This window comes from Thalassophryne amazonica, chromosome 7, assembly GCF_902500255.1.
Source record: "Thalassophryne amazonica chromosome 7, fThaAma1.1, whole genome shotgun sequence".
NCBI classification, from domain to species: Eukaryota; Metazoa; Chordata; class Actinopteri; order Batrachoidiformes; family Batrachoididae; genus Thalassophryne; species Thalassophryne amazonica.
This window is the reverse complement of record NC_047109.1, coordinates 88405640-88421162: the sequence shown is the minus strand read 5'-3', so window position 1 is coordinate 88421162 and position 15523 is coordinate 88405640. Positions and strand designations below refer to the sequence as shown.

Genomic DNA, 15523 nt, shown 5'->3' with positions numbered 1-15523 from the left:
ACATTAAAGGGTAAAACTAAATGGCAAGTGACGTCAGTTTTTTTCAAAAGTAAATTTTGTGGATGTCAGTGTCTTTGTATTTATTTCTCGCAAGGTGGCCCAAAAATGTTATTAGAAGACTACTCCGTTGAACTGATGAGCATGTGTTATGTCTTCTCCAGGCTGTCAGCTATTTAATAACATGACTCGTGTGTCACATGCACCCGGGGCACAGTGAATCAGTCTAGAAAGTGAATTACTAAGCCCCAGGATCAAGTGCATGACAAATATTATTTGCTGAAGCTTATACATTTTTTTTCCATGAATTATTTCTATAATTTGTGTATATAAACAAGTGTTTACATTTTTGAACAGAAATTATGACAGTTGTATTTATAATAGCTTCTAAAAGGACTTATATCACTATATAAGACATTCACACATTACATGGCTGGTTTGCTGGATTATAGTTTGTATATGCATCAGCATATATTTAATAATTTTGATGAAATCTTAATAATCATGTGTTTTTTCATTATATTCCAAGTTGATTCACTGTGCCCCGTGAATTAGTGTCCGGGGCACAGTGAATCAAAAATTTTAAAATCGATTTTAAACATCTGTAAATTACACTTAGGGAGACATAAATAACACAGCCTTATAAACAATAACTTGCTCTATTAAATCCACAATAGAATGACCTCAACCTATGCATAATGTGTTTATGCTGCCACAAAACAACATTTCTGATCCACTGTGCCCCGGCTTCCCCTATGTCATTATTATTACATTTTTTATTTTTGAAATATCTTTAAGAACCAGCTGTGGTAAGAAATACTCAGATCTTATACTTAGTAGGAATCACAGCACTGTAGAAATACTCTTACAAGTAGAAGTTTTGTTAGCATAGAAATACAACCATTAAAAAAATACTTAAAGTGCCAACTATAAAAGTTCTCATTTTTCAATATTTCAGAATAAAATGTGTAATATGGTTGTAATTATTGATGCATTAAAGAATAGAATATAGCTTTTACTGTCAACGAAATTTTAACTAGATCGCGAGTACAAGCAGCCAAAATGCGCTTCCATAGCTCAATCATCCATGGGGAGCTCGGAGTAGAGCCGCTGCTCCTTCATGTTGAAAGGAGCCAGCTGAGGTGGTTCGGGCACCTGGGCGCCTCCCTTGGGAGGTGTTCCAAGGGACTTCCAAGGGAGACAAATATCCTCATCTACAAAGCTGTTGTTATGCCAACCCTGCTGATCTGAGACTTTGACCATCTACTGGCACCACCTGAAGACCCTTGAGCAATTCCACCAACACCGCGTGAGGAGTACCCTCCGCACCCCGTGGGAAGACTACCATACCAACATAAGTGTCCTGGCTGAAGGCAAGCTTCATATCATAGAGTGAGTGTGTCATCATCAAGAACCAGCTTCGGTAGGTGGGCTACATCGTTAGGATGAATGACAGCCAACTTCCCACGCAGATCTTCTACTCCCAGCTGAGTGAAGGAAAATAGTCCAAAGGAGGGCAGAATAAACACTACAAGGACCTTCTGACCTTCAAGAGCTCCTCCATCGACTGGAAGACCTGGGAAGACCAAGTGACGGACTGAGCCAGCTGGTGAGCAATAATCCACACAGGAGTGGAAGTCTTTGAAAACATACAGACAAACACAGTGGAGAAGGGGAGAAAGAGAAAGGACAGAGGGCAAGATCCTGAGGGGCAGAGACTGGGCCTGTTGAGTCATCTCCGCGTCCACCATCCCAACCAGGAATCGATTAAGAGACAGTCTTCTTCACAGTCGAGGGGTTGCCACGATGACAACAACAATATTCAGGTGCTAAACATTTTTACACAATATCCATAAAACTGCTAAAATATTTAGAAATAAATAACCAAATATAAGTAAAATACATGACCACTATTCACCTTTACAAATATTTTTTAACGGCTAAATTATCCAGAGGTTTCTGTGCACATTGGACTTTGACTATAAAATGAAAGCAAGTTGCTTGTCAACGATGGTGATGAAGAAGTGGACTACTGGTGACCAGGACCTGGGAACTGCCGACACGTTTGAAGCGTTCTGTCCATCCGTCTGCCATCCATCAGTCCTCTGGAAATCCAGAGTGTGTTGAGGACTTGTGGAAGAATCTAATGGTTGAATTGTAGAAAATGTTATTTCGATGACTGAACTGGTTTTGAGCACTGACTTGTCAGTTATCCATTAACTGAGACTCACCGTTTGAATGTTTTTGAGCCGCTGGACTGAAGATTTTTCTGATTGCTTAGTTGCAACATTTCTGTGTTTGCATGGTTGACAATTCTTTGTTGTGCTTGTTTTATTAATTTTGTTATTGGCACTATGGCCAAAGCAGATGGTCGCCCCACTGAGGCTGGTCTGCTTTAGGTTTCTTCCTGTGATCAAAAGCACGCCTGAGGGAGTGAGTAAGGTTAGACTTTACTCTTGTAAAGCAACTTGGGGTGACTTATGTTGTGATTTGGCGCTGTGTAAATATTGAATTCAACTGATTTGAAAGTATAGTCATATTTAAGTATAAATAGTACATTTAAAACAGTTTTACACTTTTTTAAACACTGGGCAAATAATAGTTCTCTATATAACACAAGAGGCAGTGCAATCAAAAGAAACACATAAATTAATAAACCGCAAACTGAAATAACATCAAATTTAGTCAAATCAACTACATTTTAATATTCAACTCACTGTAAATCCTTTTCGTTATTTAAAGTTGAGATATAACTTATTTTAGACCATTTCAAAACTAGTGTCCTTCTGATTTGAGGATTTACATGTTAAATTAATATCCTGATTTGATGTTGAAAGAAAACCGAGCCACAGCACCTGAGAGTTAAAAGTATGTGACAAAAGAAAAACTCACCCGTCAAACCTCTTCACAAAGAGAACATACTGTAACTAGGCAGCAAAGCTTCTGAAATTACATTGCAGTAAATTATAGTGCAGGACCACAAACGTACATTTTAACCTGCAAGAACAGAGAACACAGTTCAAAATTCCCAGATGTAGTAATTTAAGTACATTATACTTGAACCAATGAGTACAATTGACTGATAAGGTTAATGACAGGCATTTACACGTCTCAGTTTATTTTCTTAAATATGGGCACATGCTTAGCAATCAGGTCAGGTTTTGGGACCATGCACCAGTGCTGCACTTCACAGTGTCTACAACACCATGGAACTACCCTGTTCTCCGGATGGCAACCAGCCAGGCAGACAAACCACTCTGTATACGCCTCTTGAAAGTAACCTTCTATCTGCCACAGACAGGTGAAACACGGACATGTCTTTTGATTTCTCTTGTTGCTGTGGTCCAACACTGAGTCACCTGCATACTACTCATACCCAGAGAAAGTCACCACATACTAATGTAGTAGCTGATGTTCCAGCATGTTGCAAGTGATACTCCTCATGTGGTCTCCCTAAGTAACTGATTCCATTGGTACCCAAGGATCATCTGAAGACACCTAGCACCAAGACATGCAGTTGTTGCCTTATGTCACTGATTAGGGTCAAAGTCTTAAAACCAGAAGAATGAGGAACCTAAAGACTTGGCCCTTCCTACTCCTACAAAGGTATCGGCATTGCTATACACTTCTGTCCAAAGACCTCATAACTCTAGAAGCTCTTCCCAGACAAGCTCTTGATTTCAAGAGTTGGGTACTCTCAAGTATGTACGTAACTGCCTGGACATAACTTTATCTATAAACTGAAATGAGGTGCTTCACTTATTTTCCAAGTGTTTGTTGACGTTTACTGTGATATATAACAGTTCTAAAGGAGTATATAAAAATGCAACGTTTAACTGGAGTTTTTGTTCATCACCTGCATTGTGGGGGAGCTACGACACTTTGGCCATGTGGTGCATTTTCTCGGCGTGATGAAACATGTACATACCTCAGCGTTGAGGAGCCCAGCAGCAGGAGCTCAAGGGGATGCCCACGTTTCACTTGGCTATGGCAGATGGACAGTTACTTTCGAGAGGTGGGGATGGACTGCTTGTCTGCCTTGCTGGTTGCCACCCAGGACCCAGGGTGGTTCCATAGTGTGGTAGATGCAGTGACACACAGCAAAACATATGCACCCAGGCCTGAACTGACCTGACCTGTGTACTGAAATTATCTGCATTTTTTGATGTTTTGTGTAAACATCAACCACCAGTTTCTGTTATTTTGTGGTTGGTTCAATACTTTGATCTACCCTAAAGACAGTGTGCAACATCAAATATAAATTCTCTATCAAAGTCCCAATTTTAGTTGAACTTTGATTTATACACTAAACAAAAGCTGCTTAATAGTTTTTTTTAATCCCAAGAAATGTATTTATAATACTGTTTTGCATAGGGGACATGATTTCTCCACCCCTGTCTGTGTCATCACTATTGTACATGTATAATTTAAGGCCTACATAGGCTTGTTTGTGTTTGTGTTGAACCCGGGTTCCGTAAAGTAAACCAAATGTGGGTCTATGACTCCCCGTTGATGGGATTCCAATCCAATGCAGGTTGCTTCTCTAGCATTGGCTGCAGAAGGTATAAAAAGAGCTTGGTTTGGTTTGGGGGTGGGATGCTTGTGGACCTTATTTGGCCCATGGCCTAAAAGTCTCACATGTGGCTTATTTTTCTGACAAACAATCCAAAATAGACCAAAATTAATTTGCAATGATATAAAAACATCAATGTCTCAGACTGGAGGAGCTTCATTCAGAGAATTCTGACATTTGTGCATGATGACTCAGGAATTTTCACATAAATTTTCTTTAAATGACCATTATTTCATGTAAGTTTCAACATCCAGGCAAAAACTGACGGTACATACAGCCTTGATAAGTGTAGTCCGTGCCCGAAAACTGACAATTTCACAGCATATGATGACTTACAACTCACAAAACCGTTTCAAAGATGAACATTTTTCAGGACTTAGCTTATTTCCAGACATGAACTGAACCACTATGAATACATGACATTGTTATATGAACATGGCTTTTTTTTCATAACTCCTGAAGGGCAATATTAAAGGTAATGTTAACCCTGTGTCTCTATTCTTTAGTATCAACTGCTTTGTGTGACCCGCTGATCTGTATATATTACTAAATAGCTCATTGGCCCACACACTCAGTACAATCCGCTGAACAGTGGCGGCGCCAGGAAATTTTTGTTGGGGGGGCTGAGGGGGGGCTGGGGTAAAAGTTGGAGGGGCTCCACAAAATGACGTCGAAATGAACAATATATAGTAAATTGCTTTATAAATACGAGGTCTGTTAGAAAAGTATCCGACCTTTTTATTTTTTTCAAAAACCATATGGATTTAAATCACGTGTGATTGCATCAGACAAGCTTGAACCTTCATGTGCATGCGTGAGTTTTTCACGCCTGTCGGTTGCGTCATTCGCCTATGAGCAGGCTTTATGTGAGCACTGGTCCACCCTCTCGTCGTTTTTTTATTGCGAATAAATGTCTGAATGATGTGGAGCTTTGCTGCATCAATTTTTTTCCAGAAACTGTGAGAGACCTCCAGGTGGACAACGTTCGGAAAATTAATATGGCTTTCAGGGACGATTTTATGGGGATTATACAGATTAAGGAGTGTTACTGCCGCTTTAAGGACGCGAGTTCCACGACGCGCATAACTCCACACGTCTGTCTTAATGTGCCAAAAAGTGCTGATGTCCACGTCTTTTCACAATTCCTGTGCTAGACAGACGACATACCGGATCAAGACAGTGTCCAGTTTAGAAATGAACGGCACATTCCACTGTTACAGGAGTTTTTGTCATGGACACGCTGTGGAGCCGCTCCTCTGGCACAAAGCAACGCCGTGATGAAGCCTTCCAGGACATGTTGGGGCATGTCCAGCTCATGCACAATCACAATCAGATAATCACACGACTGAAAAGCAACCGTAATCCATCTGAAATCCACCTGAAAGCCGTCCTGTGAGACCAACACGGAGGTGGTTTTGTCCCGCGTAATGAACGGCTCCGTGGCACGTCCCTCCGCTTTTCTTTCCATGAAAAAAACTCCTGTAACAGTGGAATGTGCTGAAAAAGTGCTGATGTCCACGACTTCTGCCTTTTGTGAAAGTCAGACGAGGTCCCGGATCAACAAAGCCTTCACGTTGGAAATGATCTGGTTGTTTCAGCGGGGTCTGAGCATGTCGATCGGCGCTGGGAGCGCACCGCGCTCTCAGGAGTTGTGGTCAGTCCTTAAAGCGGCAGTAACACTCCTTAATCTGTACAATCCCCATAAAATCGTCCCTGAAAGCCATATTAATTTTCTGAACAGTGTCCACCTGGAGGTCTCTCACACTTTCTGGAAAAAAATTGATGCAGCAAAGCTCCAAAACGTTCAAACATTTATTCGCAATAAAAAAAAGACGAGAGGGTGAACCAGTGCTCACACAAAGCTTGCTCACAGGCGAATGAAGCAACCAACAGGTGTGAAAAACCTCATGCATGCGCACAAAGGTTCAAGCTTGTCTGACGCAATCACATGATTCAAATCCATGGTTTTTGAAAAAAATAAAAAGGTCGGATACTTTTCTAACAGACCTCGTATACCAAATACGAAGGTATACGAGGGCTGTCAATAAAGTTACGGTCCTTTTTATTTTTTTCAAAAACTATATGAATTTCATTCATATGTTTTTACGTCAGACATGCTTGAACCCTCGTGCGCATGCGTGAGTTTTTCCACGCCTGTCGGTGACGTCATTCGCCTGTGAGCACTCCTTGTGGAGGAGTCGTCCAGCCCCTCGTCGGAATTCCTTTGTCTGAGAAGTTGCTGAGAGACTGGCGCGTTGTTTGATCAAATTTTTTCTAAACCTGTGAGACACATCGAAGTGGACACGGTTCGAAAAATTAAGCTGGTTTTCAGTGAAAATTTTAACGGCTGATGAGAGATTTTGAGGTGATACTGTCGCTTTAAGGACTTCCCACGGTGCGAGACGTCGCTCAGCGCTCTCAGGCGGCGTCATCAGCCTGTTCAAGCTGAAAACCTCCACATTTCAGGCTCTATTGATCCAGGACGTCGTGAGAGAACAGAGAAGTTTCAGAAGAAGTCGGTTTCAGCATTTTATCCGGATATTCCACTGTTAAAGGAGATTTTCTTAATGAAAGACATGCGGACGGGTCCGCGCGGCGGCTCGCAGCCGACGCGACACTCCGCCACAGGAAAAACACCTCTGCTGGAAGCCCTAAGGACAACTTGGAACATGTCCTGCTGTTAAACAATTTCTCATATACTCACTCCACTGAAAGCCATCAAAAGCCGCCTGGATTTTACAAATGGTTATCAACACGGAGGTGTTTTTCCTGTGCCGCCGCACCACGTCGGCTGCGTCCCGACGCGCGGATCCGTCCGCACGTCTTTCATTAAAAAAATCTCCGTTAACAGTGGAATATCCGGATAAAATGCTGAAACCGACTTCTTCTGAAACTTCTCTGTTCTCTCACGACGTCCTGGATCAATAGAGCCTGAAATGTGGAGGTTTTCAGCTTGAACAGGCTGATGACGCCGCCTGAGAGCGCTGCGCGATGTCTCGCACCGTGAAAAGTCCTTAAAGCGACAGAATCACCTCAAAATCTCTCATCAGCCGTTAAAATTTTCACTGAAAACCAGCTTAATTTTTCGAACCGTGTCCACTTTGATGTGTCTCACAGGTTTAGAAAAAATTTTGATCAAACAACGCGCCAGTCTCTCAGCAACTTCTCAGACAAAGGAATTCCGACGAGGGGCTGGACGACTCCTCCCACAAGGAGTGCTCACAGGCGAATGACGTCACCGACAGGCGTGGAAAAACTCACGCATGCGCACGAGGGTTCAAGCTTGTCTGACGTAAAAACATATGAATGAAATCCATATAGTTTTTGAAAAAAATAAAAAGGACCGTTACTTTATTGACAGCCCTCGTATATATATATATATATGTATGTATGTATGTATGTATTGGTACCATATCATGAACAAAAGTGAACAAGAACTAAAGTGGATGGAAAACAAAAGTCATGATGGATAATATAGAAATAGAGGATTCTTTTTAAATAGTTGCACTGAAAGAATAAAACCCCACTTAACTAGCTACAGGAGAGTTAGTTTATCCTGCAGTGACAACATTTATTACACACAGCTCGAGGAGCTTCAGCCTAATATTAGTAATGAAGCTTGTAGCAACGACGTCTAAAACTCCAAAACTATGCACAAGTAGACCTCATAAATGTCTTAAAATAGTTCGTCCAACACAAAACTCAACATGTGGCTACACATGTTGAGTTAATAAGCCACTTATTATTATCTTTGCCTATATGCTGAAATGAGGGATAGAACTCTTCAAATTATTGTTCATTACTTCCCATTTCAATCATACTCACAGGTGAAATGTTCGTCCACAGTCTTTGATCTGGCGACTTGTGCAGTTTATAGCTGCACATGAAGGTATTTTTTTAACAAAATTACAAAGAATAAAGTTGCGTGCGCCTCATTAAAGATCAATAGAAAAGAGCGTTCAGGAGCAGGACATGCGAGTGGTAATATGGCAGCTGGTTTGCTTCAAAAATATTGGCCAATGAGTGATCCAGTGTTATATAGAGATCAGTGGTGTGACCACATATGCTAATGCTAACATCTGAGTGCATATGCTAATAGTAACTAATGTTCAACATAAATAGTGGTACATTGTACATCTACAGACTCAGTGTTTCCTGGAAAAAGAAATCTCTCTCTCATTATCTTGGTTCCAGCGTCTGAATCAGCAGAAAATTTTTACTGCATTGTCTCCAGTGTCCAGTATGACCAGAGTGTTTTCAGTAAGACCAGTCCAACTGGGCGGACAAGGTGGTCTCCCACAAGAGGAGTCATAGTCGGCCTATTCTGCAGCATCCGCAAACTCCAAATCACCCCCTGATTAGAGTCAATCACGACCACGTCCCCATGTTCATCAAAAGCCACGCCCGACATGTTGATCCAGACTGTTGACTCCAGCGTCAGGCTGAAAGTGTCTGTCTGATACAGAAGGTGGAAGTCTTTCGTAAACACTTTCAGCCTTGTGTGGGCTCCTCGGTGGGTGAACGTCATCAACAAGATGCTCAATCACAGCTGTGTTCCCAGTCGGACGACAACACCTCACTGCTTTGGGATGCTGGAGATCAGAAACAGGCGTTTGGAGGCCCAGAGTTACACCATGAGTATAGTCCACTGTGACCTGGGACAGTGAGCCCGCTTGAACGTCTGACACCAGGATGTGCCCGTGGCTGTCTGTGTCCACACCCATGGCAGCTGGAAGGAATCCTTAACCATCAGCATGTGGTTCCCTCTGGAAGTGAAAACCTTCACAGCTTTATCCCCTGCGTCAGTCACCACCACATGACCACAGGGGGTCACTGCCACATCTAAAGGGTAGCAGATATCCCCAGGGGCTTTACCTCTTTTCCCAAAACTGTGTAGCTTCCTCCCTGCGGACTAAAGAGCACCACCTCCTCTCTCCATCATGCACCACCACTATCACCCCGATGACCCAAAACAGCCATCCCGCTTGGGTTGATGAGTGTCCCCCAGCCACCGAAAACTGTGCAGAGGTGCAGAACAGAGGACTGAGGACCTGCAGAGGCCAAACACAGGCCACCTTTGTGACCCGTGAGGAACATCACCATCAGCAGAGGACATGAGACTCCGAGACAACAGCAGCTCCTGGAGGTCACTAAGAACCTGGCAGTGGGAGGTGCTGTCAACACTACAGAACTGCCGACAGAATGGGCACTCCAGCTTCCTCAGGAGAGGGTGGGACAGAGCCGTGATGCATTCCAGGCAGAGTACATGACCACACGGAAGGTTCTGTGGCTTGCGCTCTTTCCGCCGAGTGCTGAACTTCTCGAAGCAGACTTTACACTCAAGCAAGTTGACCTGGATCTCTGAGAATGTCTTCTAGATGCAGGCGGCCAGGGTTTGGAGAACCAGGAATCAGGGCCATGACTAAATATCCTGCAGCCTGCTCAGTCGAGCACTGCACACGTCAGAAGGCTCTGCGAGCCAAGAAAGACAAGAAAATTAAATGTAGCAGCAGAGAGAAACATAAAGCACAACACCGCTGCTGCAACATTTTTTTTGACCTCTCACGTCCTACGCTTTAGGCCCAGGCAAAAATCACGTGACATGCACTGCACCAGTGAAGCTCTCTGCTTCCCCCTTCTGGAGATAAATATATAGTTTGTAGAAGCAATGAGTGATATGTGTTTTAAATGTTAATCATATTGCAATCCTGCAGCAGTTTAGTACAAGTCAGAGTACTTGTCACCGTTAAAATAAGGCTTTAATGAGTCTCATTCTTGCACAAACACACCGGCTGATAGGACGCAATGTTTAAAATCGGATGAAAAATGATGCCAATTGAATCCTGAGGCACCATCAACCTTTCGTTGAAGTGCATCTTGTTATAGTGCAGCGCACAGGGGCCATTTCAGTCACAGCGTGCAGAGTGAAATCTGATCCGGGGGGGGTGGGGCAGAGCTCATGTCAGCCAATTCAGCAGCGCTTTACTGCAGCTCTGAATCCACAGGAATCGAGCAAGGTCACTCTCAAGATCAGGAGAGAACATCTAAAATCATAACATTCTCATTTAACGTGCAGCCTTTGGTAATTACTGAAAGCAAGAATGAAAAGAGCCAAAGGGGAATTTAAAATGGTTTAATAACATTAATTCACCGGGGCGGCACATGTAGCATTTGTGCAAGTGACATCCCAATCTTTAGCACGTAGGTTGCAGATCTGGTCCACAGAGTTCAGTACCTGGATTGTCTACGACAGTGACATCTATAATGACAGCAGATGAAAATAAACATTCAGTAAAGCACGCAAGTGTCTGAAACTCACACATGTACAAAATTCAGTATAAACAGAAACCAAACATGTTAGGATTTAAAAAAAAAAAAAATCCTGCAAACAGGCACCAAGGGCGAATTAAAATGTTACAATTAAAAATACTGGCATCCTGGTGTGCAGTGCTCATTTAACATTTTCAGAATAAACGTAAAACTTTGACACAACCAAGCGAATGCAACGAGAGTAAAACCGAGCCACCTGCACAGTCGATCGGCGTGTAGACGTCTGAGTCACTGCCCTCTGATATCAGCGCAGGGAAAGAACGAACGCAGCTGCAGGTCAACGAGGACGCTTCACTAAATACTCAAACAATAAACACATGTACGATATTTCCAGGTAACATTAACACTTCGACTGTGTGCTCAGGAATTGATCCAATGCTGCTACATTTGGGAAAAACTGCCAACATCCCAATAACAAACAATTTTAACAATAATAAGTGTAATGAGTGTCAGATAGTTTAACACTTTTTCCTCCTACACACGTCAAGGCTCAAATTTAAAAATTCTCCCACCATACTGGGAGTTAAGGTTATGGTTTAAACCAGATAAATGTAGATTAACTGTTGATACAATGGTTGTTAAGACTATAAACTTGACTTGTCCATGCAGTTAAATATAAAATTGACAAATGTAATTTCCTTCTCTCTTTGACAAATACAGACACACAAAAGCACAAATACCTTTATTTTGCACAGAAACCTATGATCAGTGGTTTAGTAACTACAGAGCACACCATTTGTGTGCATCCCTATTAACACTGCGTGGACCAGTTTGTCCACTAGTGTCGGCTCCCTCTGCTGCAGGCTGCCGCTTGTTCAATACTTCAATCCCACCAGAAAATGGTTGCATCTTTAAAGTCTTTCAACATGATCTGGTACACATAGCTCCAGGGAGTAGCTCCAGGAGTCCCAGCAGTGTTACCACATTTCCTACTGGCTGTCCAGGCCGTGATGGTCTTGGGCCTTGCTAAAACCCTTCCTCTCCGTCTAGCAGCAGAGCTGTTGCTATCCATTTGTGGCTCTCCTGAAACATGAGTAAAATGGTAAGGGTACATGGTTAAAAAGTAAGGGATCAGCCCCTTACATTATACCACATGAAAACTGCTTTGTAAGCTAACGAGCATGTTATGCAATTGTTAATTTCACCTTTACACCTTTCTGGCACATGCCAGCAGATTCTGTGTAATTGCTGTCATCACATTCTGATAGACTCTGTGACAGAAGATGAGACAAATAATACATTACATTTAAGTATATATAGTGCACTATACATATTGGCCTACAGTATTAGTAACCACACATCCTCATGTCAACTAAAGCCAATCCTCTACAGTTAGTAGATAATTAGGTAGTTAGGCAAATACTTTAGGAACAAGGATGGAAAGTACTGACAAAGATCAAGGCGAGAAAAGCACTAGCATGACAGGATCTGTGTAAAGAACATAAGGAACCAAATAACATTGACAAAGAAAACCAAAAAGGAGGCTTTTCATAGCAACAACTGAGACAGTTTATAGTACAGATGTGAGACATGGACCTTAACAGCTTTTATGAAGTCTTTAGGCAGGTGTTATGTTTTGATGCTGTGTGTCATGTAGAATATCATCTGACAGCAACACAATATCAACCAAGCGAGATATGATCTCCCTAAACTGATTTGACAAGATTGAAACATTATTATTGTTAGCAGGTCATTGTCTCGACATCCTGACAAACTGGCTTCTGTAATAGTCATATGGGAACCCACTAATGGAAGGAACCATCATGGATGCCCAACCATGACAATGGCTGAGTTAGGAAGGACTCGAATAACAGACACCACAAGGATTAAAATCACTTATGCAAGGTAAGGATTTGTGGAGAAATCCCCATTTCTGATTAGTATCACTGTTGGGATAAGAAGTAGAAGATTAATAACAATAATAATGCACACATTATATCCATCCCCGAGAATGGAAAATCACTGGGCCTCATTCACGAACCGTCCTGCTTCCGAAGTTTGTACAAAGACTGTGGCATTCATTAAATGTTTTCCTATTGAGGATTTGTTCTTAGTTAAGAATGAATTAATAATTAGGTAAGAATAAATCCTACGAACACTCAGGAATACTCTTACGCACATTTCAGTGCCAACATGTCACATTGGTTGCGTTGTCTGCTTACGTGAAGGTCATTAAAATACGATATTGCAGTGATATGTCCGTGATCTCTGTTCATTATTATATGTGATGTTTTGGTAATTTAAAAAGTATTATTTAAAATAAATTAAATATACACTGTAAAAAAATGATAGCCCCCTTAAGTTAAGTGAACTTATGTCTTCTCATTTACTCGGATGGCAGTCTATGAGCAGTCTACATATTTGGTCCCTGTCGCTCGACTGTCCGAGTGTGTTGCACATGTTCAAAACACTCTTGGCACCATCGAGACGGGACACATATCTGACGGCGGTCTATGTCCAGTTTTTACATCATCTGATCGCAGTCTACATATTCTGAAGGCATCAAAACAGCATCTGAAATGATCTGATTGCGTCTTGCATGAACTAATGCAGTTAGTTCATTTACACAATATGGATGGTGTAGCTGAAGAGATCAATTGTGTTTTCAAAGAGGCTAATGCAGAATGGCAGCGTATAGAAACTGCTAGTTTGGAAACTGACCAAACTTGCTGTAGCTTCCCTAAAGGTTTCAGCTGAAGTCCTGCAGACAGCTGTCTGCTCAGTGTCTTCGACTGAAAGTGGCTAAACTTAAAGATCAGTAGTATACACAAGTATGCATACAATCTAGACAGAGAACTTGCAACCACAGACACAGCAAATGATAGCTCTTTACTGCACTGGTGTCGCCAATGTTCACAGGAAGAGTAGTTCACCTCAGAGGGTACTGCGAATATCGACCACAGGAGTCATAGCAGTTCTAGGCTGACGACGTAACAGGGAATTGTAGAACAGCCTGGGAATCTGTAGAATCCCCAAGAGGTTGCTGGACATGATAGTACTGTGAGTGCTATATGGACTGGAGGCAGATTTTCTGAATTCTTCCCAGTGAATTATGACATTCTTCAGGGATGTGTCTTGATCCTAGACTGTACAATGCTGCCATGAACTGGGTGTTGGGTAAGGCTTTGGAGTCCAGCAACTTCAGTGCCTTAATCTGAGTAAAGGTTCACCAACCTTGACTTTGGTTACAATGCTGTAATCTTTGAAAATTCAACAGCTGTTCTGACTGTGGCACTTGAGAAGGAAAGTAAGGAGTTCAAGTGTCTAGTTATGCAATTACCCGGGTCAGCTGAAGATCCAGGCTTTTAAAGACATCATAAACCATCTATTAGAAGTGCATCTGCGGGGAAAGTACTTGTTGAGGAGAAACACTCAAATTATCTCAGCAATGACATTCATGTTCCTGAGAGCTCAAACTATGAGATTAGCAGATATTTGGGAAGTGTTATGGAGTCATGATTGATGCTGATATCTTTGCAGAAGAACAGAGGCCCACGTTGTCAGGGTCCTGGTGTTCCAGACTCACTGTAATTGTGAGACTGGGACTGTAGTCACTGGACTCAGGCAATGACTGGATGTCTGTGGACTTGGTCTGAATTTGTGTGCAAATGAGTGGTTACTTATGAAAAGTCACGAGGTGGACTATTTGCTTTGGACAGAACCCATCAGTTATGGCAATGTGGCTTATTTTCCTCATGGTATGATGCAGTGTGTATGTGCCTCAGTACGGACCCCAGCAGCAAGGGAATGCCTATGTATATGTGGCTGTTGCAGATTACCTGGTTTCTTTCAGGAGGTGGGAATGGGAAGATTGTCTGCATGGTTAACTGGTAATCAGGATCCACGGCGGTTCTGCAGTGTGGTGGCTGTGGTGACACGTAACCCCAGCACATGTTCCAGACTTGTGTGGGTTACAAAGTCAGTAACATATAATGCGCCAAATAAGCACAAAGGTCTACTTAACTCACCTTGAAAATGTCAACCTCATCCTGGGTCCTGGATACGCAACCATCCACAGACAAAAGGTCTCTGCCCACTTCGCCAAAGGAACAGTTTATGAACCAGCCAGGTGAAATGTGGGCAACTCTTGGCCTTCACCAGCCACTGGGGTCCTCAACACTGAGGCACTTGCATGTTGGATCATGCCCACAAAAATGCACCCATAGCAAAGACGACACAGACGCTCCCTTACCATGCAAGAAATACTCCTCATCTGAGTCTCCCCAGTAACTTCTCATTTGACGCAATGCATTCCAGAAATACCGAAGGATTTTCCTTCATGCACATCTTCATATGGTTGCTACCACGTCCAATTCCCCCCTTTCAGCTGCCCCTGTGTGGACAGGATTGCCACAGCACAGCCAGTACGGCTCTGCATTGGGATTTTGCACAAGTTTTAAACTGGATGACCTTCCTGACAACTCCAGTTTTACCCAGAGAAACACATACAGCCCCTGGTGTTCTTAAGAGGTCTCCCATCCACATACTAACCAGAACCTACTTGCTTAGCTACTGAGACCAGACAGGATCAGGGACACAGCATAGCAGCTGCTGCTACCACTTTATTATTTCTTTTAAATCCATTGAGTTGTTTAGGAGTTATTTGCACAAGAGTCTTGCCAC

At 42.5% G+C, this 15523-nt stretch overlaps 1 protein-coding gene across 2 annotated transcripts in view; it reads right to left on the bottom strand.

Moving 5' to 3' along the window:
- The window catches only part of ptdss1a (phosphatidylserine synthase 1a), a 53420-nt gene that overhangs the window by 17186 nt on the left and 20711 nt on the right, over positions 1-15523 (bottom strand). The window contains exons 12-13 of one of the 2 annotated variants that reach the window (XM_034174971.1): positions 12046-12111; positions 11416-11923 (exon numbers count right to left, since the gene is read on the bottom strand). The exons of the other annotated variant lie outside the window; for it this stretch is intronic. Coding sequence (XP_034030862.1) covers positions 11867-11923; positions 12046-12111 — 123 coding nt within the window. The 3' untranslated portion in view covers positions 11416-11866. Of the gene's footprint in view, positions 1-11415; positions 11924-12045; positions 12112-15523 lie in introns of those variants that run through there. 2 annotated transcript variants of the gene reach the window in all.